This window comes from Podarcis pityusensis (genome assembly GCF_964106645.2).
Source record: "Podarcis pityusensis genome assembly, chromosome: 4".
NCBI classification, from domain to species: domain Eukaryota; kingdom Metazoa; phylum Chordata; class Lepidosauria; order Squamata; family Lacertidae; genus Podarcis; species Podarcis pityusensis.
The window spans coordinates 40,253,535-40,280,549 of record NC_138027.1 but is presented as its reverse complement, the minus strand read 5'-3'; the positions used below and the strand labels follow the sequence as shown (position 1 = coordinate 40,280,549).

Genomic DNA, 27,015 nt, shown 5'->3' with positions numbered 1-27,015 from the left:
CCCTCAGGATCCCCTCCAACTCTGCAATTCTATGATACTCTGATCCTTAGGTACATAGCAGTAAAACTTTAATCTTCTATTGAATTAATCATATTTGGTATTCATGCAGCAACTTAAATTTTGTATTCTTCATAACAAACGAAAAACTATTGTGCTTTACCCATTAATTTATTACAAGTAAGCAACTTTGTTTTCCCTGAACATGCACATTCTGTATTCTTTGTTGAAAACAGTTCTGATCTGAACATATCCTGAGCAACATACAACAGTAAAATAGATCATGAGCTCAATCCATCTCCTATTAAAACTGATTTCGCCATTAAGTTCAGTGAAACCTGGACAACAGGCCAAGTGGTAAAACAAAAAACAAAAAGTATCCTGGAATTAATTAAGAACAATTATCTTACCGTGGCAGGAACCATCCACTTCTTCATACCCAACACTGCAGATGCATCGTCCTAGAGGCACAAGCCAATCCCCGTCTGCTCCACAATATAATTTTGGAGTGTCCCGCTCCTCAGCACTCTTCACACAGGAACCTCGTACTTCCACTAAAGATGAAGAATCAACCCTTGGAATAGTGTCAGGAAACATAGCCAAATTCCGAACAGTGAAAGGACACTTTTTGTAGTAAACACGGACAGAGACCAAAGCAATGCACGCACCAATGTCTTGAAAAGCAAGAAAAAATCCTTTCCTGTTTATTGGTCCCACCTCACGAACTTCTGTGTTCAGTTTAAGGATGCGATCACCCAAATCCATCTGAGTAAAACTCTCATCAGCTGCAATAGTATCAATTTTACTGTACTGGTTTGGCTTGAATTTAATTCCATGGGATTCATCTGATTCCAGGTAGTAGAGGTTAAATGTTTCCTTGCATGTTCCCAGTACCCATGGAATGCTGTTGCAGTCCCTCAGTGTAAACTTCATTTCCACATAAATTTTCTGAGCTGCATCACGGGAAATCCAGTTTGTACGAAGCCAGTTGTTCTGGTTGGGTTCCATAACATTACATACCTGGTAAGTGTGGATGGGGCGATTATATTCATCCATTTCTGTTATAGCATCCCACTGAAAAGAAAATACAATTCATGAAAAATAATAATCCTTATCCACACTTTCAATTGTTGCCAGTATAGAAGACTGACCTTAAAATTGCAAGGAAACCAACACAAATATAGAAATCAGATGCATATTAAGGATCAGGCTATTATCATTCTAATGATTCTTATTTTATTTTCCTCTAGATGACTTTGAACCACACGATAATTTGTATTAATATTCAGTTGCGTGCCCAGGTGCAGTGAGCCCACCACCCCTGAAGCTGGGGAGTGAGAAGCAAAAAATTACCTAAGTGGATGATCTGGGATCAAAACAGGCCACAACGTTTATTGATTACAGATGTAAGTAGGCTTAGGGGTATCCTGAACCATCCAGTCAGTCTGCTAGCTGATTACAATTGGGGTTTGATCCTGGGTTTGGATTGCCCTATGACATACTGTATTTTTCCGTCTATAAGACGCCCCCATGTATTAGATGCCACCCTATTTTTGGGGACTCAGATTTAGGGAAATGGGGGGAGATATATCTGTGTTTAAGATGCCCCCCCCTAATTTTTGACATGTTTTTAGGGGGGAAATCTAGTCTTATACACTAAAAAATACGGTACATTGAATAAGACCAACTCTTAAGGATCACACCTTAGCCCTTGTCTGGGCATTCGGACAGAAGCACCTCCCCTAGGATTCTTGCAACCGGGAGCGGAGTGAGCTGCCCATGGGGGCGGGGTGAGCCAAGGCACGGTGTGCTGCGTGGAGTCTCTCTGCAGCCTCCCCCTCAGCTGTAGGGCGGCTGAGGCAGTGGGCAGACACAAGCCCCGCGCTGCTCAAAAAGCAGCGTGGATGTCAGGAGCTTGCAGGCAGTCTACCTGCCGCTTCCCTCTCAGGAGAAATGCATAGCTCAGGCATGCTGCAGGCCCTGCGGTGTGACACCCAGTGCCCCCTGCCTCACCTAGCTACGCCTCTGGATTGGGCAGATACATGGATGAGAGGGCTGTCGAAAGCTACTAGCCATAAATGCTGTGCTCTGCCTGCAAAGTTGGAGGCAGCAATACTTCTGGTTTCTGGAAATCACTTGAGGGGAGAGTGCTCCTGCAGTGGCGTAAGAAGGGGGTGCAGTGGGTGCGGGAGTTATTTTTTTCAAAAACACATATCTTTGCCATTTTGTCACCCCCCTCAGTGATGACCCCTGGGTTTTGACCATATCTACCGCACCCCACTTCCTGCGCCACTGGATTCACCCCCTGGCGATGTGCTCAAAACTCACCCACAATTCCTAGATTTGTGGGTGGGAAAAATTCAACCCCTTCCCCAGGCAACAGGAGAGGAAATGATTCTCCCGATGGCTGTTGAGGTGTGTGGGAAGAGGAACCCCAGCAATGACATCCAGCTGCATTGCGCCACAACTGTGGCCTCACAGTTGAAAAGGTAAAGGGGATTTGTCTTAATAAACAGCCTGTTAAGTTACTGAACCTCAATACACATTTGCAAGCAGGCACCAAATATATGTGTACAGTTTGCACATACAAGCTATAACTTACTTTCATATGGGAAGGCATTTGTCTAAAATGACCTTCGTGTGAAAAGTGAGCCACAGCAACAGCAGGGATATTAGGTTTCCTGTATTTTGTTTGTCATGCTATATTCCAGGATCAAGCTTTTCTTATCAGAGCAATATGAACAGGTGACTTTCCATATGAAACTGATGTGGCACAATTGTCATGTGAAGACTGTACTTCATATGACTGACACACAGATATGAATAACCCTTTAGTCTTATTTTAAATCAACATATATTTTATCCAATTAGATTTATTCAGGACTGAAATCTAAGTCATGGTTATAACCTTGACACTGAGAATATTGGCATATTTCGTATCTGTACGTTCAAAAGAAAATTTGAACTTATTTGCTATTACTCTGCAAACACTTGCAGAGTAGATAGTAAAGATAAATACCGTACAACAAGCCAGCAGTACCGAGTGGATGATTATGGATAATATATGTAAGAACATCATCATGAAGAATAAAGTTTACACAGAATAAATAAAAGATCATACTATATGCAAAAAGTTAAATAATGCATCAGAAGATAGCACTTCTAGGCATACATATTAGTTGCAGATCTGAATACTACAGCTGTGTCAAAGTGTAGCCATGTAGGAAACTAATCATACCGCTCTATTCTCCATACAGAAGGAAAATGAGAAAATTCCACTTTATTTGTATTTCACTCCAGCATGAATTTGAAAATCTTCACTGTCATTAAACATGCACGCGCGCGCACACACACACACACACATGCACACATGAAGGAGAGTCTTTATTTAAAAGTGGGGAGAAAGTTATCATAAAGCTATGCTTTCCACAGCCTCGTACATGAATTCACCCAGGAAGGAAGAGCACCCTGAAGGAGGCATAGAATATTGCCATAAACCTTTTTGAAGCTACATCACTCCAAAGGCTACAATTAGACCCCAGAATGCACAGAGGTCCATGTGGACACAAGTGCACACACTCACGAGCCTCTGCTGCTTTGCAGCAGACCAACTGGTCCATGAGAGATTTCTTTAAAATCCTTTGGACTGTTATATGAGGCACACCCGCAATTTCACAGGAAGTGATCATGCCTGAACAGCAAACAGACCCAGATTAGGTCTCTCAGCATAACTTGTTACTGGCTAAGGGTCCTGCAGATCCTTGTCTATTTGAACCCCTCCTCCTCCTTGCCCCAGTACACCCTATTTTGGCAGTTTGCACTGTCTATTCCCTATGGGTAAGCTGGGAACAGCCAGACTAAACTAGGTAGAAGTATCCAACCCTCCTCCAGCATGAAAGATCCAGAGGCCGGACTGCTCTACTCATAAGTATTTCAGAGGCAATAATGGAAAAAGTTCCCAATTAGCTTTCATAGGCAATCAGTTTCAGCCCACACTGGCCTGCCACCAAAAAGGAGAACTACTAAGTGCAATTCTTTTTTGTCAACTGTGCTATGACAATGCAGCTGCAACAATTAAATAGGGGGAAAGTATGGCACCATCTTAGGTTTTGACCATGAGAAGACCCATTAATCTGAGGCAAAGAAGTCCCTGCCTCCTGCTAACTCTTCCTGCTTAGCAACTGGAAGCAAACATGACTCTCCATGTGGGAATGAGAAAAACCTATTACCGTATTTTTCGCCCTATAGGACGCACTTTTTCCCCTCCAAAAATGAAGGGGAAATCTGTGTGCGTCCTATGGGGCGAATGCAGGCTTTCGCTGAAGCTTGGAGAGCGAGACGGGTCGGTGCGCACCGACCCCTCTCACTCTCCAGGCTTCAGGAAACTATCAGCAAGCCTGGGGAGCCCACGGGAGTTCCCGCAGGGCTCCCTAGGCTGCGGATAGCAGCCTGCTGCCTGAAGCGCGGGGCACGCTGAAGCCGCAGCTGGGGGGGGGAATAATTTTTTTTCTTTATCCCCCCCAAAAAAACTAGGTGTGTCCTATGGGCCAGTGTGTCCTATAGGGCGAAAAATACAGTACGTTTATAGCCATTGAAGGTGACAACAGATGCAGTACAACAGAACGTATTATGTTTGCTCTAACCACTCCTATAGAAACAAAGCCTCCAAATGTGTGCACCGTTGCACCTGAGGAAGAAAATCACTAATACTAAGCATGTGAGCTACAAAGGCCTTTGAGACAGGCAATAGATGAGTAGCATTCTGTCTGTATATTGATTGATATACCACAAAGATGAGCATTTGTTCATAAATACCACTTCAACTACCAGAGTTCTTCCCCTTACTGTTACAAAATTCCATAACGTCTATTACTAACTGTCAGGGGTTCAGGAGCAGAGGCAAGGGCAAGGGAGGAAACAGAGAGCGAGGGAGAGGAGGCAGAAGAAAAGATGAGTGATGACGACGACCCGAGATCTCCGAGTCTTTCCAGTGAATCAGAAGATTCACAGAAAGGAGCACCAGTGGCCAGGGCAAGGGGGGAGCCTAGGGGGACACCCCAGGAAGATAGAGCCAGAGGGGACTCAGAGGGGAGCAGTTGGAAATCAGGACCAGCGTCACCGCCAGAGAGCAGGGAAGAGGAAGGGCGCCAGGGATCAAGCGCTGGCAGCTCACAACAGGGGGGAGGGCACGAGTCAGGAGTGGCCACACCTCCATCGGGGAGCGAAGAAACGGTCAGACGGAAGGTGGAAGGTTGGGCGCGCGTGCCAAGTTCAAATGCACAGGAAGGTGGCGCAGTAGGCAGCCCGGAAAGGGAGCCAGGTCCTAAAGCCCGCCGAAAGGAGGGAGAAGAGTCAGGGGGGTCAGCGTCAGCGTCAGAGGAATCCCGGAAGGAAGAGACCCCGGGGGGCAGAGGGACCCAGAGAAGAACAGTCAGGCGGAAAAGGTGGAGCAAGGCTAGGATATTAAGTTGGTGTACAAGGGGCGGAGACTCAGATGGAGCTTCGCCGATCTAACCATGAGACGTAGAGTTGCACGCAGCAGCTTGAGAATGGAAACTGTAACTCAATAAAGACTTTTATTTAATGATCGCTGGCTAGCGTGATCCTCTGTGAGCTAGGATCTGGAAGCAGCTCTGACAGTAAGCTCCATCCCTAGATTGTGGGCATCTACGTCCTCGCGGAGAGGAGAGAAAGCGGGTGCCTACTAGCGAGCTCACGAACGGCAGACAACATGACGGCCGAACAGCAGATAGTGGAACTCAGAGAAGCAGTGACACGACTGAATGCCGAGGCTCTTGCATCCAGGAAGAGAGAGGAGGACGCAGCTGCCGCCTACAGGGATCTCCAGGTCAGGTTGGAAGTGCTTACGAAGCAAGGGCAACTGACACCCAAACCGGAGGGGATTGGGTTGGGGAGACGAACAGGCGGTCTGGTCTCTCACTTCGATGGGAATTTGCAACAGTACCCCAACTTTAGAGCAGATGTAATGTGTGCACTGCAACTGCTGAACAAAGACTTTAGAGATGAGCAAGAGAAGGTGGGATTCATCATGTCCCATTTGCATGGAGATGCTAAAGCATGGCTGCGCAATTTGTGGAGAGATAAGGATCCGGCGCTCCAAAATGCGGATGCCTTTATTAAAGCGATGGATGGGTGCTTTTTATCAAGCATTGACGTGGATCTTGCTCGGCAGGAGATACATGGACTGAAGCAAGGGAGGGCCAGCGTAAGGCAGTACCATGCCCGCTTTTTCGCTTTGGTCAGTGCCCTGGAATGGGACAGAGATTCGGCTCCTGTAAGAGACCTGTTTTGGGAGGGATTGCACGGCTCGGTTAAAGATGAAATTGCGAGGGGGGAGAAACCCCGGACCACGCAGGAGATCGTTCAGAGGGCGCTGGCGGTGGGGGTGCGGCTGGAAGGACGTCCGTGGAGCAGGGACGAAGGGCGTGGAGGGCGCGAACCAGCCAGGGGCTCCTCCTTCCTTCCCAGAGAAGCAGCGCGTGCGCAATCCACGCCTCCGCCAGGAGGAGGAGCGGAACCTATGGAGGTTGGAGGTGCAAGGGCTCAGTCAGCAGCCAGAGCCCTAGCACCGGCAGCAGTGAAAGCGAAGCCTCCTAGAGGGAACAGGAAGTGTTACATCTGCGATGATCCACAGCATATGGCGAAAGAGTGTCCCCAGAGGCTCCACAAGCACACTGCAGCCTCAGCAATGGTAACTGCAGCAACGCAGCAAGGACAACCACAGCAGGGAAACGAAGGAGTCTGGTTGGAGGAAGAGGCACTGGGGCCCAGCCAGACGTGTCAGTGAAGCAGTCCCCAGAGATTTTACAGCCCATGGACCCCCTCCCGCCCAAACCGGTAGTGAGGCTCACCGCGTCGCTCCAGCTGCCCAATGGAATCACCATGGATGTGCCAATCACCATTGACTCCGGAAGCAATGCGGACTTTATAGGGCAGGACTTTGTCGACCGGCACGCTATACAGTTGCTGCCTGCCACGCTGCCCCTGCAGGTTGTCACGGTGGATGGCAGGGAGCTGCTAGGGGGGCAAGTGGTGAAGCAGACGCCACCAATGGTGATGCGACTTGGGAATCACAGGGAAATCATCAGCTTCAATGTCACTCAACTATCGGACACGCCCATTGTATTGGGCATGAGTTGGCTGGACAAGCACAGCCCGACGCTGGCTTGGTACCAGAGGCAGCTGACCTTCGGCTCTTCCTTTTGCGCTGAACACTGCATCGTGCCCAGGCAGGAAGGAGGGGAAGAGGAGTCACAGCTGCAGCTAGGCACGCTGCAAGCGGTTCCCCACAAGTACGCAGAATTTTTGGAGGTTTTCTGCGAGAAAGAGGCAGACAGGCTACCCCCCCACAGACCATATGACTGCAAAATTGACCTGCTGCCGGGGGCGGCGCTGCCCAAAGGGAAGCTGTATTCCATGTCTGAGGACGAACTGCAGGAACTCAAAGAGTTCATAGATCATAATTTGGAGCGCGGTTTCATCCGAGAGTCCAAGGCAGCGGGGGGCAGTCCGGTATTCTTTGTTAAGAAGCGGGACACGCCCCAAAAAAGACTTGTAGTGGACTTTCGCATCTTGAACAGTGTGACCAAGCCATCGGACTTCCCCATGCCCCGAATCGACGACCTCCTCGCAAAGGTACGGAAGGGCAGAGTGTTCACCAAGTTGGACCTGCGAGGGGCATACAACCTCATTCGCATGCGGGAGGGAGATGAGTGGAAGACAGCCATGTTCACGCCCCTGGGCACCTACGAATATAGAGTTATGCCTTTTGGATTGCAAAATGGCTCCCACGTTTTTCAAGCTTTCATGCATCACGTGTTGGCGGGGCTCCTCTACAAGACGTGCGTCTGTTTCTTGGATGACATCCTGATCTTTTCGGAATCGCAGCAGGAGCATGACAGACACGTCAAGGAAGTGCTGAGCAGGCTACAGCAACATAGGCTTTACGCCAAGCTGGAGAAGTGCCAATTCGACGTGACGGAGGTGGATTTCCTGGGCTACAAGTTGTCTGATAAAGGGCTCGCCATGGACAGCGCCAAGGTCCGAGCAGTGTTGGATTGGAAAAGCCCACGCAACCGGAAGGAGGTCCAACGGTTTGTCGGCTTCGCGAACTTCTATCGCAAGTTTATCAAAGGCTTTGCCATGCAGACAGCGGCCATCACGGACACGCTCAGCTCCAAGAAAAAGAAGTTCATCTGGACAGAGCAGGCGGAGCAGTCCTTTCAGGCACTCAAGCGTCTCTTCGCGTCGGAAGAGCAGCTGCTTCATGTCAACCCCAGCAGGCCGATGAGGGTGGAGACAGACGCTTCGGACAGAGCCGTGGGAGCAGTCCTGCTGCAGAAAGACCCGCAGGGGGTTTGGAGGCCGGGAGCGTTTTACTCAAGGAAGCTCAGCAAGTCCGAACAGAACTACACCATCTGGGACAGGGAGTTGCTGGCCATTCATGCAGCGTTCAAAGCGTGGAGGCACTTCCTGATCGGCGCCAAGCACACGGTGCAGGTCTGCACGGACCACAAGAATCTAGAGCACTGGCGCACGGCACAGTTCCTGAACCAGAGGCAGATACGTTGGGCTGAGTTCTTTGCGAATTTCGACTTCCGAATAGCGTATGTCCCGGGGGACACCAACATCATGGCGGATGCTCTCTCCCGTAAGCCACAGTATCTGGAGGAGGCAACGCCAGCGGCCGCCATGCACATCTTCGCACCGACAGTGTGGGCGTGCGCGGCGGCAACAGTTGACCTGGATGCGGTGCGACGAGCGTTGCAGGATGACTCCTTCGCGCAAGCAAAGATGGCAGAGGTGCACAGGGGCACGGCAGCGACCGACGAGTTCCAGCTGCGAGATGGTTTGCTCATCCGTAAAGGGGCCATCTACGTGCCGGGAGACGAACTTCGCGCCAAGGTACTGCAGCAGCTGCACGACGCGCCCACTGCCGGGCACTTTGGCAAGGAGAAGACGGTGGAATTAGTAGCCAGAGACTTCTGGTGGCCCGGAATGAGAGGGGAAGTCGCGGACTACGTGGCGAGGTGTGACACCTGCCAGAGGGCCAAACCAGTGCACAGACCGCCGGCCGGACTGCTGGAACCGCTGCAAACTCCGTTCGAGCCATGGGAGAGAGTGGCCCTGGACTTTGTCACGGATCTGCCCAGCTCGAGGGGCAAGACGGCTGTGCTGGTGGTGGTGGATTTGTTCTCCAAGATGGCACATTTCATTCCGTGTGCAAAGGTGGCCACGGCGGAACAAACCGCCAAACTGTTCATAGACCACGTGTTCAAGGTTCACGGTCTGCCGCGGTCTATTCTGTCCGACCGAGGGCGACAGTTCATCTCAAACTTCTGGCAGAGGCTGATGGGCTTCCTGAACGTCAAGATCAACCTGGCGTCGGCTAGACACCCGCAGACCAACGGGCAAGCGGAGCGGGTCAATGCCATCATGCAGCAGTACCTGAGATGTTATGCGAATCAACAGCCTGCGACGTGGGTGGATTACCTGCCTCTCGCCGAGTTCGCCTACAACAACACGAAGCACGTGTCCACGGGGGTCACGCCGTTCTTCGCCAACAACGGGAGGCACCCTAGAACCTTCCCGGGACTGGAAAGAATGGGGGAGGGGGAGCCGCAGACAGCAGATGCGTTCGCGTCGGAGTTGCAGGAGGTCCACGATCAGCTGCGGCGGCACCTGGAGCTGGCTAAACACGCATACAAGGTACAAGCGGACAAACACAGAAGGGTTGGCGAAGAGATCCATGTGGGAGACTGGGTCTGGTTAGCAGCCCACGCAGTGCCGGCCAGGTCGTTGGCGAAGAAGAAACTAGGGCATAAACAACTGGGGCCCTACCAAGTCGACGAACAGGTCAACCCGGTGGCTTTCAGGCTGGCTCTTCCGGAGGGTTCCAGAATGCATCCGGTGTTCCACAGATCGGTGCTCACTCCCTACAAGGCACCTCACAGGTTTCAGGAACCAGGAACGGCACCGGGTCCACTCCGAGAGAGAACCGGGCAAGGGGGAGTGGCACAGGAGGAGCGCATCAACGAAGTCACGGAGATTTTGGACTCCAGATGGGGGGAAGAGGGGGTAGAATACCTTCTCGCCAAGGAGGGCACCCCGGCCAGTGCCAACAGCTGGGTGCCGGGCTACGCTTTAGACGAACCTCTGCTCAAAGAAGAGTTTCATGCCCTCTTCCCACATAGGCCAATGCCAGCAGACTTTTTCGACGACTGGCTTTTCACGCCCACGCTTTCAGCCAGCACGTTCCGGGGGTTCGACTCGGACGAGGAACCAACACGAGACGCCCGTTCCCCAGAGGGGTCACCCTCGGGATCTGCTTCAGAACCCTCGTATTGGTGGGATGATCGACCAGAGGAGCAGTTCCGCAGAAGGTGGCTGGAGGGTCCAGGACGAGCAACGTCTCCAGAAGGCAACGAGGGAGAGACGGACATGGACGTTTTCGGGGACGACCCGGGTTTCGAGCACGGCGGCACAGAGATGGAAGCGGAGGTGACCGTCGTCAACGAGAGCAGGGAGGAAGAACCGGAAGACTTCGGATGGCGGCCCGCCACGGGAAGCGAACTGTATCCGACATTCGTCCCCCTGACACGGCAGCACCCAGATCCCGCACCGGAAGGAGGGGAGGGGGGAAGAGGGGGCTTCGAGGGGGGGATGGATGTCAGGGGTTCAGGAGCAGAGGCAAGGGCAAGGGAGGAAACAGAGAGCGAGGGAGAGGAGGCAGAAGAAAAGATGAGTGATGACGACGACCCGAGATCTCCGAGTCTTTCCAGTGAATCAGAAGATTCACAGAAAGGAGCACCAGTGGCCAGGGCAAGGGGGGAGCCTAGGGGGACACCCCAGGAAGATAGAGCCAGAGGGGACTCAGAGGGGAGCAGTTGGAAATCAGGACCAGCGTCACCGCCAGAGAGCAGGGAAGAGGAAGGGCGCCAGGGATCAAGCGCTGGCAGCTCACAACAGGGGGGAGGGCACGAGTCAGGAGTGGCCACACCTCCATCGGGGAGCGAAGAAACGGTCAGACGGAAGGTGGAAGGTTGGGCGCGCGTGCCAAGTTCAAATGCACAGGAAGGTGGCGCAGTAGGCAGCCCGGAAAGGGAGCCAGGTCCTAAAGCCCGCCGAAAGGAGGGAGAAGAGTCAGGGGGGTCAGCGTCAGCGTCAGAGGAATCCCGGAAGGAAGAGACCCCGGGGGGCAGAGGGACCCAGAGAAGAACAGTCAGGCGGAAAAGGTGGAGCAAGGCTAGGATATTAAGTTGGTGTACAAGGGGCGGAGACTCAGATGGAGTTTCGCCGATCTAACCATGAGACGTAGAGTTGCACGCAGCAGCTTGAGAATGGAAACTGTAACTCAATAAAGACTTTTATTTAATGATCGCTGGCTAGCGTGATCCTCTGTGAGCTAGGATCTGGAAGCAGCTCTGACACTAACTTTTACAGCTTTTCATATTTGCTGTGCAATTGTTCTGAGGAAAATGGAATAAAAGTTGTTTGCATGCATATCTACATACACTATAACAACCTTTCTCAATATTGGGTCCCCTGATGAACTACAACAACATCTGTGGACCGAAGGTTGAAAAAGGCAGCCCTAGAGACATCAAAATAAAGTTTTAAAAATATCTATAAGTATATAGATTTCACACAGCTCTGCCTTTCCAACATACTCAAATTAGAATTTCTTTATTTTGTATGTTCATGTCCTCCAAATGTGCCCTGCTAGTAGGAATTACAAGTGCAGCTATTTATTCATAGTTCTTGCGCACAATGTTTGCAGCATACTTCCTATTTCCCAAAACTTAAATTAGATTCTGTAACTTGTCTAATTAGTGTTGCCTATTTAAAATACACATGTAAGCAAGCTCCAAAATACATTATTTGGTTTACAAAAACAATAACTGTGTTCCAATACTATGCACGTGTCTGTTTAAAGTCAGAACAGACCTCAATATAAAGTATGTCAATTTCTCATTGTTCTACAGTAGCAGCTTTTACAGATGACAAAATTTCACAAGAGGAGCATTTCACCCTTATAAATGTACAACAGAAGCAGACATAATATCATTTTTTTTCTAGTGGTACAACTTGAATAGCAATGTTAATAAACAAATATATAACCCACAATCTCTTATTATCTGTCAGAAAGCTGAGAAGGCAGAAAGATACTATAAAAGCATGTGCTAAGTTAGTCGAACATACTGAATACATTTTTTATTTGAAATGCAAACATAATTCTCTAAAGAATAATGTTTGGAAGGGAGGTGGCAGGGATTTAGTCTCACTAAATCCAAAAAGAACAAATTTGGACATGCATAAAGAACCAAAGTTTGGCTTCATCTATGATTACTTGGAATTGGAAACAATGGATAATTCAATTTAAGACAAATATTGAATGCCTTCAGAATGCCTGGTTAGACCCAAACTCACCATTTATAGCCATTATTGACCACAAATGTACAGTCGGGTCCATGACTTGGGATTCACTGACTATGTGTGCAAACACATCCATGAAGAAATGAAAGAGAAGTTTTTAAAATATGTTAATACTACATTAAATATGAGAAATGAGGATAGATCTACTTTCAAATATTTAAAGAACTGCACTAAAGATAATGGAATTCACTGTTTTTAGTCTTTGCCACAGAGAGAAGCAGCAGGCAGTGGATCTGACCTATAGGAATGGTAAGGTGGCAATTAGCAAATGTTTCTCAATACAAGTAAGAACTGATGAATACTGTTGAAGAATAAGTTAATGAAGCCAGAGTTTTTCTGCTACTTTTTATTTTCCACTCTCTTGTTTTTTGCACAAAGAAAGCATTTCCAAAATATTATGAACGATGTGTACATGTACAGCCTATGTGTCTGTTTGGCTGGAGGCAAAATACACATACCCAAATGGTGCCTCTATAAGCATAGTATTTATAAATTATGCTGCTCACCTCATTTTTGTTTTTAGAATTGGTTCTTTTTTGAATTTTTTTTATTGAAGCTTATAACTCAAAAAATATAAGATGCTGTAGTGCACGATATGCTACACAAAGCACTCTGAGGTGCATATTCAAGTCAACTAGAAGTTCCATCCTCCTCCCTTCCAATGTTGGTACCCTAAGTACTTGTTCCATATACAATCTTGCACATTTACTCTGAATCCAAGAGTAACATATAACATAGTGGCCCACAGATAATCTCCTATAAGAAATATTTTTAAAGACATGCCAAGGAGTGTTCTTTCAGAGAAGGCTTAATTACAGGGAATCCTGTCTCTGCATTTGTATGTACCTAGACAATACCTGACATTCCTTCAAGCTCTTTGATTTTAAGTAAGTAATAGTTTATATATTTGCCATTAAAGATTGGAAGTCTGTTGAATGTTACTGTAGCATGGATGCTTTTGAAAACTAAACAGCCCATAGTAGGCATTAGCTCCTTATAAGAAAAACTGTATGGATTTCTTTTTGATTATATTAGAGGCAAAGGTTTTATGCAAGTGTATTTTGGTTTGGTTTTGCATGTTTAGGAAATGCAGTCAGGAAATGTTGTCCAGAAGGCACTTACCAGATTTTCCAATGCATTGTGGCAACACTGCAAACCAACCCATGATACTGTTAACAGTTTATGGGGTGTGTGACACCCTAAATTCCTGGGTCCAATAAAAAGTAGACTTAATCAAGATTTGGGAAGTTAAACCATTACAAATCTCTTAAGTTAAAAATACAAGGCAGGCCAACCTGGTGATCGCTCATCAGTTTGTTATGGGTTATTAGGGGAGCAAAGCTTGTTAATAACCGAGTCATTATGGAAACAAGGGGGGAAGGGAGGTGGGTGATTAACAAAGCAGTTACTTTGTGCTGGACAGCAGTGGGGGTGTGAGCCCCTCCTTCCTCTAGAGAGGTAGTAAGTAGGAGACAAAAGGACAGAATTTTTAGGATGAAAGTTGGCAGTGATGCGCTGGCAAAAACTGGGACAGGCTGTAAGAAGGAGACAGAACACATGTCTGATTTCTGATTTTAATCCAAGGCTGTTGTGCCTACGGGAAAGCAAGAGACCCTCTTGGAAACCTCTCCATCGTAGACTCAGATTGTATATGCAGTATGCGCAAATAAACCACAGTGTTCCCCTAGCTACCAGCATGAGTTTGACCAAACTGCGGGAGGCAGTGGAAGACAGGAGTGCCTGGCGTGCTCTGGTCCATGGGGTCACGAAGAGTCAGACACAACTAAATGACTAAATAACAACAATAATAAAGGCATCACAGTCTCCACTGTGCCTCATTTGTAAAAGGAAACACAAATCTTGGGTAAGGCCTGGAGCCTCACACCATTCAGAGATTGGGGTGGCATGCAACAAGCAGTACTGACACAACCAAGTTTATTTTGGCATGGGTGCTTGCGAATGTGTGCATGTTCTATCATATGAAGCCATCCATCACAAAAACAGATATAGGAGCAGGCATGTGAGGAGCAGAGAACCACCAAATCGCTACATTATATGTATTAGAGCCATCACAAGCCTATGTATCTGATATGCCAAAATGCTAAAAATGGTGTTGGCTGCACCTGACTCATCCAGTATGGCAATGACAGTTCTGAACCCAAGGATCTATGCAGCAATTATTGTGAATTTTTTTCAGACTAAGGCTACGATTTCCCATCCTTTACTGTGGACTTGTTTAAAGTAAAAAGAATTGCTCTAAGTTTAATCAGATAGTAGACAGATTGCTTATTTGGATACAAATTCCACTGACTTCAATAGACTACCCAGAAATGATGTTTAGGATTATAGCCTCAATGAGAAATGCGATTACAATTTGTGACAGCTATGTAGTTACTCCAAAAAAGTTTGATTTAAAATATTTTTCTTCTTTTTAAAAGGAAGTAGAAAAGTAAAGTAGAACACAATGACTGTAATAATTTGAATTTGAACAGCTTAAGCATGGAATTGTCTTGCTGCAGGGAATTACTTTTAAAGCCAAAAGTTACAATGTGCTTCTTTCTCACCAAAAAGAAAAATGGTTGAACTGTCATCCTCCTAATGGGATAGTTTCCATGAAAACTATTTAAATATTCACTTTGAACCAATATCCTGGTTTGAACTTCGGAAATTAGAGCTTTGAATTCTGCTACTAGGCATTTAGTTAATAGTGCAAATCTCCATTCTTCATGAGGAAAGAAAGGATTCCGAATTTAAATAATGACTAATTTAAAGGATAAAATGGTGGTGAGGGCTATCAAATATGGATAATCTCTATTGCATTCAAGGCAAACAGTAAAAAAATGCAAAGGGTATCTATAAATGATGGATAACTAATTTATTTTAATGTAAGTTAGTATCTAGCCACTGTCTCCAAACCAAACTAATGATGGTTTGACAACCTCTATAACACATTTGGCTGGCAACTTGTTTAAAATGGGACATTAGTCCAGAGAGGTAAGTGGGCGAAGGCCACCAAAAAGGCAGAGGGTTCATCACCAAACCACTCTTAGATCTGTTGTGCCCACTTACACATCACATAATGAATAGCATATGCATAATTGAAAAAGAGAAAAATTATGGATAAAATTTGCATATGGTAATTTAAATGTAAATAAGCAACTTTTGAAATAATTTCTAGAATTCTTCTGTTAATTAACTACTCCATGGAGTTCAGTGCAATGCACAGTTGTTCCCCATTCCCATTTTATTCTCATAGGATAGCATAGGATAAACACTCCATATGGAGTGTAGCCAAGTATAAGACTTGCCCATCTGCTAAGTACAGAGTTCATTTGTACTCTAAACCCACAGCAAATCTTCCGCACATTTCTAAACTCCTGTTTTGAACTACTATAGTGAAACCTCTGCATAAACAAATCTGAATTGCTGTACTGAATTTTTCACTGTCAGATCCACAGTTGGAAGACAGAAGTACTATGATATTATTAACACATGCAGAATTCTGATGAAGCATATGCTAGTGATTTTACTTTGAGTGTATTTTTGCATGGGGGGAACATCCCAAAGGCTGTGTTAGAGAACTATTATTTAAACATGATATGAAACTTCTGCTGAAACATCAGAACTGACATTTATTGGCCTGCATGGGAAACTTTGTATATAAACTTAGCTGAAGTCAGCACTATTTTGTCCTTCACTTAAATAGAGCATGAAATTTTTATGAATTTAAGTGTGTTGGTAGAGAGAAAGAATCACAACAAGAAGAAACATTTTGAGTGAAATGCTCAATTTATTAACACCTCCTCTATGTTTATATCAACTGCTGTTTCCTGGGTTTGAATGAAATGCATTGCAAAGATTTTTCTAACCTTGAGTGGTTCAGCAATGGAACAAAATAGCTTGACAGGCTGTGGAATTTGTTTTCTTTGACAATTAAAGGAAACTGAGAGGCAGTGTGCATTTTTTAAGTATACACTATCGATTGATTCGCTCTCTTACCTGCTTATGCCTGAGCTGCTTGTGCACTGTCAGGGATAATTGTCTTTTTAAAAAGCCCATATGCAAAATTATATACAAAAAGTAAGTCTATTGTATATGAATAAAAGTCAAGCTCTATGTGAGACTATATTCCTAGAGCATATAAGCATTAATTTACATATATTTTTATCAAGTAGTATGCATTGTATGGAACTGTTTATATGCTGGTAAATTTAGGGAACCTGATGTATATGAATATATTTGTATAATATGTGCTTAATTTTATACGTATGATAATAAATACAATTTGTGAAAAATCTTCATATTTTTAATGGAACTGGGGAAAAACAACCTCGCTTCTCATCAGGGTCAAGACAAGAAGTAGAAAAAATTCAGAGGGTAAGGTCAAAACTGAGTAAATGCCATCCTTATGGGTATGAAAGGTGTTCCATATATTTTGGGCAGTTTTAGTCATACCAGTACAAATCCATGAACAAGAGATCCATGGAGCCACTATTAGGGTATGATGTGTAGCTTTGTTTACATAGTTTCAAGAAACCACATATATGGATTGCTGCACATATGAATGAGTGCTGAATATTTACTGCACTGTAAATATTGCTATATTAAGGTCAGTATCTTGCAACCAATGAAGCATTTTAAAATACCATGAAATTATGAAGACTGTACAAAATACATAAATGAGGGCAAGACTGTATTGAAGAAAAGCAAAATGCTGAATGGGTATTTGGAGAACTGATTTTATAGCTTATGTTGGCTATACTGAAGAACCCAAATCTTCACAATAAATCTTCTCAACGTTAGAACAGTTTATAATCCCAAAACTATGATAATCCTAATAATTTATATCTTCATGATTTTCTTAAAATAAATATGAATACAATATATTTACCACATTAATTTTGACTGCCTCTTTAAAGAGGGATTGCATGAAACTGAAGACTTTTTCTTCAGTTTGCACTTTCCAGTTTTAAAGATTTAAAATAAAAGTTTATATTAGTGACATTCTTTAGCAATGACATTTTATAGCCTTGTAGCCAAATGTGCTTGAACAGGCATTTCTACACTCAGGGTTCTTCCTTTTGTATTGCTAGTATTTCTTTTTTAAGCTCTGGGGATAGTTTGTCTGCATGATAAAATATTCTGAAATGTAATCCCTACATCTTATTAAAAATCTGTGACTCATATTCAATTTGAACAGTAGTGAGATTCTCAGCTTGTAAAATGCCCCAGAGTGGACACCGGATTTGAAATCTACACAAAACAATAGAGTTAAAACCTTAGCTCTTCTTCCTGATGGGCTTCGCCAACAATATTACTAATACTACTACCATACAATCATTAATAATGCTTAACATTTGTACAGAGTTTTTTGGTGTTCAAAGCACTTCCCATGCATATGACTTCTAAGACTTACAACAACTTTGTAGGTTCACTCACCTAATGAGTTAAGGTAGAGCTGAGAGTCAAATCAGATACTTTTGATTCATAGATCAGTCTCTTAACTGCTACACCACACCACAAAGGTCTCATTTAATTCCAACAGTATACTATAAGGAATGTAAACATTACAAGGTAGCGAGAAAGAGGTCTTATACAACATTTAAAAAAAAAAAATGTGTTGATGTTGACTATTTGCATAAGCATCATTTAAAATGTGTAGCCTGGAAGCTGACTCAGAATTGTACAAAAGAATAATTCCACAACAATACCAATCTTTACACAGGGCAGCATAAAATGTCCTTACATCTTTATTTTGATAAGGATTTGCTTTCATCTTAATTATAAATGATTGTGATAAGACCAATTTTGTCACAGCATCATTTGTGAAAGGGAAGTTATGGTGTGCTTTTCACTGCAATTGGATTTTTTAAAAAATAAATGCCTTATTATGTTTTTGATTTAAAAGTCCACGTAAAGAATCATTCTGTTATCATCTAGTTTGTAACTAAAGTGATATACTATGCACTTCCAATATATGTGAGAACTGAAGCATTTAGTAATAGTACATTGTGTTCATATAAATGACTGAAAATGTTCCATCAAATTAAACTCTGGGCCCTATTCACATAGGAAAAAAATATCCTTGTCTTTTGAATACAGCAGAAGTCAGGTGACATTTGAGGAATGGGGAAGAAAATTATTTGGGAGGTGTATGTATTACTTATTTATAAGATGGCTTAATATTTTCTCTTTTTCTTTTTTTAAGTTTACAAAGCTAAGCTGTGTGCTCAGCACCAGCTTGGCTCCTACATGCCTTGAAACCCATCCACTACTGTCCAGGAAAGGACACAGTGAAATGGTGTAGTGCTGTTGCCAGGGTCACTGTACAGTGAACGCTTGGATTGCGAACATGATCCGTGTGGGATGCACGCTCGCAACCTGCAGCAGCATGTCTGCGTATGCGCAGGTTGCGCTTCTGCGCATGTGCGAACGCCAAAACCCGGAAGTAACCTGTTCCGGTACTTCCGGGTTTCGGCAGTCTGCAACCCGAAAAAAGGCAACCTGAAGCATCTGTAACCCGAGGTATGACTGTACAGAAAAAAGATTGCTATATCCACGATTACCTACATAGCATGCATGCAAGCATGCATGCATACATACATACATACATACATACATACATACCACTATGTTATGTGGGCCACAATTAGTTGAATTTACCATCTAAATATTTCAGGAAGAAGCAGCAGTAAGCAGAATGGGAAAAAATGCATTGAAGCACAGAACAAGAATTGAAGGGAACATTCTCATAAATCAAAGTATAATTTTACTTATGGAGAAACTGACAAAGTTATGAAAGGTTGGGCTAAGAAACAAACTCTTGGGCACATAAAACTATTGAAAGTAAATCTTTGGCTACATATGACTCTCTCTTATCAAGAGAAAAAATATTCAGTGAAACATTGAAGTTAAGTAGATTGAAGCAACTGGCTAGTTCCTACAAATGAGACCATTGAGCTCTCTGTATGCAAAGCAAAACACAAATGAAATAAATATATCACTGTATTATAAAGCACCAGAGATTATACTGCAGATCTTAAAACACAGACTAGAAATAGTGACCTTCAGCTTCTCCTTGCTGTCACATATTACCCCAAATTTATTTCTATGTGACTGACATTTTCAGTATAACACAAATGCTCCAAGGTTTTAATTAAAGTTCTTCCTGCCCATGTCAAATTCTCATCTTTTTTCTTCTTTAGACTCTGTTGATCAACCTCTTAAAATCTCTTCAAACATCTTGTGATATACTTTCTGACAGCAACTCTTTCAAGTATTCAGGCCTCTGTTTTTTCTTTCTCTTGCTGTCTGCAGCATTTTTATTCTATGTTCTGTTTATATGTGATCTCATCCTGTCACAGGTCTTCTGTAAGCTAATGACTCAGAAATATTTGCAACAAAACATGAATCCTCAGGGGGTCCATTCATACATTATGAGTTGAACTAATCTGTGAAACAATCAACTCACAACAGTGGTCTCATCCTGTATGAACAATGCCTAGCAGAAACGATACTCATAGAAGATATCAACCAGTCAGATTTTATTTTGTGTAGGCAGTGCTTATTACAGTGCAAATTAAAAAAAAACAAGCAAGAGAAACCACAACTGCAAATTATGAAAACTTAATATTGAAGATGTCAATGACAACTCCCACAAACAATTAAAATAGGGGAATAGATATTCCTACACCTGAACATTTCCATCTTTTTCTCTGTGCACATTCTTCTCCCATGTTACATTGGCCACAATTATTTGCAGCAGTAAGGGCTGATTCATAAGGCATTATAATTTTATAGTTTTGACTATCATGAAATTTCATATCCTTTGTGCCCTGGAATATGTGGGTCTCATCAAAGGCCACCTATTGGAGATGCTGAGTCACAAAAGTGTGATACTAAGCAAGTATTTTGAGGAGAAATATTTCAGAGAGTTTATCAGTCATATCTCACAGATTAGTCTGTGGTTTGCTTGGGGAACAGGGAGTACATAGGGAATGGAATGACAGCTTGAGAAAGGATTCAGCATAATGAGGAAGCCAGCTTTGGTTGGTTGCGTAGGCACTTGCAAGCAAAACAGGAAAAAGCCACTTGGTGACACAATGAAAGATCCTTGTGTTCTGACTACAGCTGTTTCTGTCTGCAGGAGAGTTAAAAAGGCTCAAAATAATGTGAAAGCTGGTTTTGTTGGTTACCTAGGCACTACCAAACAAATAGGAAAATGCCACTTAACACAGAATAAAGTCAATCTGGGTTCTCAGACAGCTGCTTTCCACTACAGGAGAGTACAAGTTGCAGTTTATTTTCCAGTATTATTCAAGGTAAACAGGGGCAGACTGAGAAACAACTGCATGTGGTGACAATGCTTGCTAATTTTGATTTGTATCTCTGATTCTATGATGTCCAAGACTTCTATTTTTTAAAAGGAGAGTGAGAGAGAGAGGGATTTGGAGCCAGCCAATGGTGCAAACATGCATTTGTGGTCTGGCTAGAAAATGGATATAACCTGGCCAACTGTGCAATGTGTTAACCTTTTGTGCCCCCTCCTTTGAGTGGCAAGGGCATTTTCCAATGAGGTCATTTTTGTCAGCTCTGATTCTACAGTGACATGAATTTATTTCGGCAACCCCAAGGGAAGAAAGATGGACCCAGATAGGGAATTTTTAGGTCAATGAAATAATAATGAACTGCTCCTTCTCATTTTGAGCCATCTCCAAGTAATATAGAATTTATTTATTTATCTCGCTTTGTCCCAGTACAGGACCCAAGTCTTCTCACAGCATAAATTAAAACAGATACAACTACAACAGATATTTGATAAAAACCACAGCAATTGGTCAATTAGTTCTCTTTTGCACATTGGTAACTTTAGACATTCATATATTTTAAATAATTTTTAAAACACATTTTTGAGAGTGCTCTACATTTTTGTGCAATAACTACAGGTATTCATATTATAAAAGAATAACACTTAATTGCATTTCAAAATAGCTGTGCATGAAACTGGGCAAATTTGTTCAATGAGCTGCTAAGGCTTCTAGTACTACAGTTTCCAGATTCCATCATATAAATTATTTCAGAAACTGCTCTCTCATGTCTTTAATTGTGGATTAGATCCAGGCTGCACATTCTCAAATACAGATCATACCTATGCATTCTCCATAAGGATGTATAGCCATTGCTCGTGCTCCTCACATGCCCACTCTTCCACAACCAATAACTTGAACTGATTGCCTAAACTTAACATTAACTTTTCTCACTGGGGCCATTAATACTGAATGGTATTTTAATTGAAGGAATGTGGATAGGCTATTTTTCCCCTTGCAGCAAAAATAGCTTCCTTCTGTCTTTGCAGTGGCCAAATTCCTATCTACATTACCAGTATATATTCACAAGTAGACTTCACATGGTCACACATCAGTATGATGAGCTATCAAGCTAGCTAGTTATTTTTCCTTAATTAAAATTCACTGAGGTGAAAATCATTAGCATGGTATGAAAATAGAAGGGGAAAAAAAAATCAAAACAACCTTTAGTCTATTGGGCACGGGTAATAAAGTTTTGTTTTTAACTCCATGAGAATCATCTCTGAAGGTCGAGTAGAAGGTTAACTCAGAGGAAATAAAATAAAACATTTTTGGAACTTCCCTTGCTTATTGTTCAACAGGAGCTTCCATTGCAAGACTTTACGCAAACACACACACACACACACACACACACACACACTATACACGCAGTGTCTTGATCCACTTTCCAGTAGAATAGAAGTTGCTTATAAAAATGCAAATCCAAAGTATGCATAAATATAGATGGAACATGTTTAACTTTAGCATTAAAAATGATGCAGAGAATCGTTCAGGTCTCTGGGTAATTTAAATCACAGTAATGAAATGGGAGTTGTTATTTGGAATGGCAGTGGAGACAAATCAGTACTTGGGCTCAAACAAAAAAAGCAAAATAAACTTAACTATTTTAAGGTTGCTGCAATATTTTCACATTTTTTTCTAAAATGGTATTTTAGCTTATCAAATGGTAAAGTGAAACTATATTTTAAAATATGTCTCCAGGATAAGAATGAACAAAAATGTGTAACTTGCATTTTGTCAAACGCAGAATGAAGTAACATGATTAGTAGAATCACATGATAATCAACTGGACTGTATCACTTCAGGCTGTATATCCCTCATAAAAAACTCAAGGAGAAGACTGTACTGATTCTTTCTTCATGTGCTTCTCATCACTGTTGAAGAAGTTTTTTGGGGAGCGTTCTCCCATCAGCAACCTGAAGTCTTGCAATCTGTGAAAAGCTTTACCACCTGATTCTGCTGATTGTATAAATAGGTCCTGTTCTTTAACACAGAAGATTCTGTTTCATTACAATAATACACAAATTATGGTTTCTGATTGAAGTAGTCAAGATTGCAGAGTACTTTTAAAACTTGCCATTCAAATTTATGCTCCTCCAAATCTATTCACATCACTTTGCGAATTTTAAGCCCCCAAAGAGATCCTGTGTAATCCAAGTTATAATACAGGAAAAAAATACTACTTCAATTACACACACATGTGCTCACAAAGCCAGTTCTCAAACAAAACTGATGATCAGTAGTGCCAACTTGGACAGCATTAATCAGCTGTTTGTCATGGGCCCCAAGGTGATGCCATGATGATGCAGGTCAGATCGGGAGAAAGGTGTTGCCCATGGATGACCCTGGAGTGGTGCCCAGCGGGATGGGGTTGGTCTCTTCCCAGGACTCTCCACCTTTAATGACTCATTGGAATCACTACTCTGACATCACTGGCCAGCTCCCACTGGGCCCCTCTCTGGGGTCAATAATGGGCAACACCTCTTCCCTATCCTTGCAGTCAGAGTAGCCTCTGCTCTGATGGTTTCCCACGAGTACAGTTCTTGCTAGTGCTCTGCCCATTGCTTCAACTGCTTGTTGCAGTCTGTGATGATCTCTCCAGACAAGGTTTTCAGCAGTACAGTTTTCTTGACTATTGGTCTAAAAGCTGCCTTCATGCCTTTGGACTTTGCGAGTGTTGCTGCTGTCAGCAGCAAGCTGAATGCTCTGACACAGCTTTAGCCAGTAGTCATTAGCATATTGCCTGACAAGGGCATCTCTCCTTGCCTTTCTCAGTGCAGTAAGCATCTTCTGACAGGGTGCACACTTGTAGTTCACAAGTGCCTTTTGCTTTACAGTGATAACTGGCTCCATGTCCTTAATGCCAGCCTCAAACTGTCGGATATCTGTGCCCTCTTTTTCCAAAAGAGGATGTAACCGTGTTGTTGGTTTCCTCTTTGATGAAGTTCCACCTTGCTTCAATGCTGTCTCTGTAGTGCATGTTGGACAGAATCAAGAGTTCAGCTATGACTGTTCTGGCAGTGTTGATTCAAAGCGGCACTTGCTGCTTTGTGCTATGGGTCCTCTTTGGCTGGAGAAGGATCTTGTTCAGTACCAGGGAGTGATCTGTGTTGCATTTGGCACTGTGTTAGCACCATGTGACACGAACACACTTCAGTACCGATTGCCTAGTGACAATCAAATCCAGCTGGTGCCAGTGGCCTGACCTTGGACGTATCCAGGACACATAGGCGAGCACAACCAGTGTGGTCACACTAGGTGTAGAGCTTTGGGGGGAGGGGGAGCACAACTATCATATCCAATGGAAGGCGAGAGGCAAGGGGTGCTGGATTTGGTTGCATAGGGTGTTACTGACATTTGAGACACCAAGGTCCGCCACAGCATATATGAAATATTTTATGATTTAACATGTTTTTCCTATCCAGAAAACCTATGCAGTGTGTAATGCACACAGCTGAGCTTCCCTATGCAAAAAGGAGCTACTGGGTTTCCACCCTCCCCCTCAAAAGTAATAAATTTAACTTATTCCACCCCTCCACAAAAAAAACAATTTCCCTTTTCTCTCTCCCCCCCCCTTTTTGCCCCACTTGAAAGTTTGCCAAAGGGGACTTGGTGGAGCCCCTGGAGCATATGTTTGTGGCAATGGGAGACTGCAGGTAGGAACAGAGGAAGGTGAAATCCATTACTGTATGTGAGCTGGTCTGTTTGTGCAATGTTGTATTTTGCAAAAATGATGCTGGTGATGATACAGAGTGGGTGCTGAAAGAACCTCCCCTGGGGTTAGTCACACTTGAATGCAGAGATTAATGGGATGCCTGGATAATGTTTCGGCTTTCCATACCGGTTTCAATGACCCTGATGGAGATTTAGTACTGGAAAATATCCCCATGTTCTGGGTGTCCCACATGATCTAGAAACGAATTTGTGCCCAGTACAATATGCAGTTCACAATGAAAAATGCTCTTTATGCAGCAGTGGGACTGCAGTGCTAACACATGAAACATGCCACTGATTTTAGTAGACTAACAAGCAATTGTAATTAAATATTACAGCCCAAATACAGTCTCCCCCCAACTATTACCATCAATACTAGATCCAAAAAAAATAAAATAAAATAAAATTCACACCAAGATGACCTATAAGCCTTTTAGATGTTGTGAATGTTTTATGTCAATGTCAAGGTATATGTCCTATTTTTTATGTCTGATCAATAATTGCAAAATGTAACAAAAATATGCTCCCTGTTACCAGACTATTGCATCCCATTTACATTTTGGTTATCGCCTGTTTGCAGTAAAATGGTAGCAGCAAATTAAATTAAAATATACAATACTGCAGCCATTTTGAATCAATTAATTTCTCACAGTAAGTTTGGATAGGGCAATATATCCTTCATGGCTCTTTATACCCAAGCAAATGGTAATTTATTTAGCTATGAATGCTTTATTACTTAAATTCAATAAGCTTGAAATAGTTGATCCATAAATGGCAGATCAAATCTGCCATCTTTAATTTAAAAATGTAATGTAATAATAAAAGCTTTACTCAAATTGATAGACTAGCCTAGTATGATAAGCTGAAATATCCAGACTCATTAAACTGAAATCCCCAAATTCTAGTTCAAGAGAGACTGCAAAAAATTAGTTAATGGTGAACAGAACACTTTGTTTTACCCTAAAATGATCTCTTTAAGTTATATTAGGCAACTAAGTGGAAATACTATATACTATTAGAAAGCCACCAAGCTGTAAGCAGCAGTCTACTTACTTAACTATTCTCTATCACTGAAGACTCCTGCACAAGGCCTCACCTTTCCATGAGAAACTTGGGACTTTGTGGAGAATTTACATGCTTCTGAAACATCCAAATGCTGGTGCTGAAATTCCCCTAGTGACTGGCAAGTCATGTTGCACATTACAGCTGCAGTGTAGGGGCTGCAGGATTCCTGACCCAAGATAATGTAATATATAGACTGGCCCTAAAATTCAAGGTTGTTACAAAAGAAGCAAAATGGTCCCTTCAAAATAGTGAAAAGGTACCCTTACAAATATCCTGCTATTATAGAGAGGGACAGGACTAAAATCCACATGAGCCTAAGTCTCAAGTTACTTAGTTGTTTGGTTCAGTTTAGCTCATGTCCAGGGTCCAAACTTGAATGACCTCCACTTGGTATCTGGGCTTCAGTAGGATGACTGACTTGGTGAGAAATTCTGAAGGCAGTGGCACAGAGGCTGCAGTTGCAGTTATTGTAGCTACCAAATGGCTTGCAGAGTGGCTAGGAGCAGTACTGCTATATTTACTAGAAAGTATCTACTGGTGGCACTGGATCCAGATGTCCCATGAGATGAGGGTGGGGGCAGGGAGCCCCTTAAAGCCTGTTGACAGGAATTTAAAGGTTTGGACCAGGTTGCCGCTCAACCTGCTTCAGGCCAAGCCAAGCCACAGGGGAGGAGGAGTTAGATTTGGGTGACAGTAACCCAAGACTTATTGGGAGAAAAGAAATGACAAATCTAGAAAGCTTCTTAAAAAGCAGAGACATCACCTTGCCGACAAAGGTCCATATAGTTAAAGCTATGGTTTTCCCAGTAGTGATGTATGGAAATGAGAGCTGGTTCATAAAGAAGGCTGATCGCCGAAGAATTGATGCTTTTGATTTATGGTGCTGGAGGAGACTCTTGAGAGTCCCATGGACTGCAAGAAGATCAAACCTATCCATTCTTAAGGAAATCAGCCCTGAGTGCTCACTGGAAGGACAGATCCTGGAGCTGAGGCTCTAATACTTTGGCCACCTCATGAGAAGAGAAGACTCCCTAGAAAAGACTCTGATGTTGGGAAAGATTGAGGGCACAAGGAGAAGGGGACGACAGAGGACGAGATGGTTGGACAGTGTTCTTGAAGCTACCAGCATGAGTTTGACCAAACTGCGGGAGGCAGTGGGAGACAGGAGTGCCTGGCGTGCTCTGGTCCATGGGGTCACGAAGAGTCGGACAGGACTAAACAACTAAACAACAACAACAACGCAAGACAGAAACAGTCTGATGGTTGTACAAGGGAAGGTAGCTGCATTCAAGACATGCCGCTTTCCCTCAAATTTCTGCGATGTACGTATCTGCCATCACAATACGTATTGCCTCAAACACAATGCTTTCTGCACAATTAGCTGCCAGTAATTAAGTGTAGATAAATGAAGTTAAGT

The 27,015-nt window shown here is 43.6% G+C and overlaps 1 protein-coding gene across 3 annotated transcripts in view; it reads right to left on the bottom strand.

Annotated features, from left to right (window-relative positions):
• The window catches only part of EPHA6 (EPH receptor A6), a 371,548-nt gene that overhangs the window by 280,741 nt on the left and 63,792 nt on the right, over positions 1-27,015 (bottom strand). For all 3 annotated transcript variants that reach the window (XM_081001496.1, XM_081001497.1, XM_081001498.1), the window contains exon 3: positions 408-1,071. In XM_081001496.1, coding sequence (XP_080857622.1) covers positions 408-1,071 — 664 coding nt within the window. The remainder of the gene's footprint in view (positions 1-407; positions 1,072-27,015) is intronic.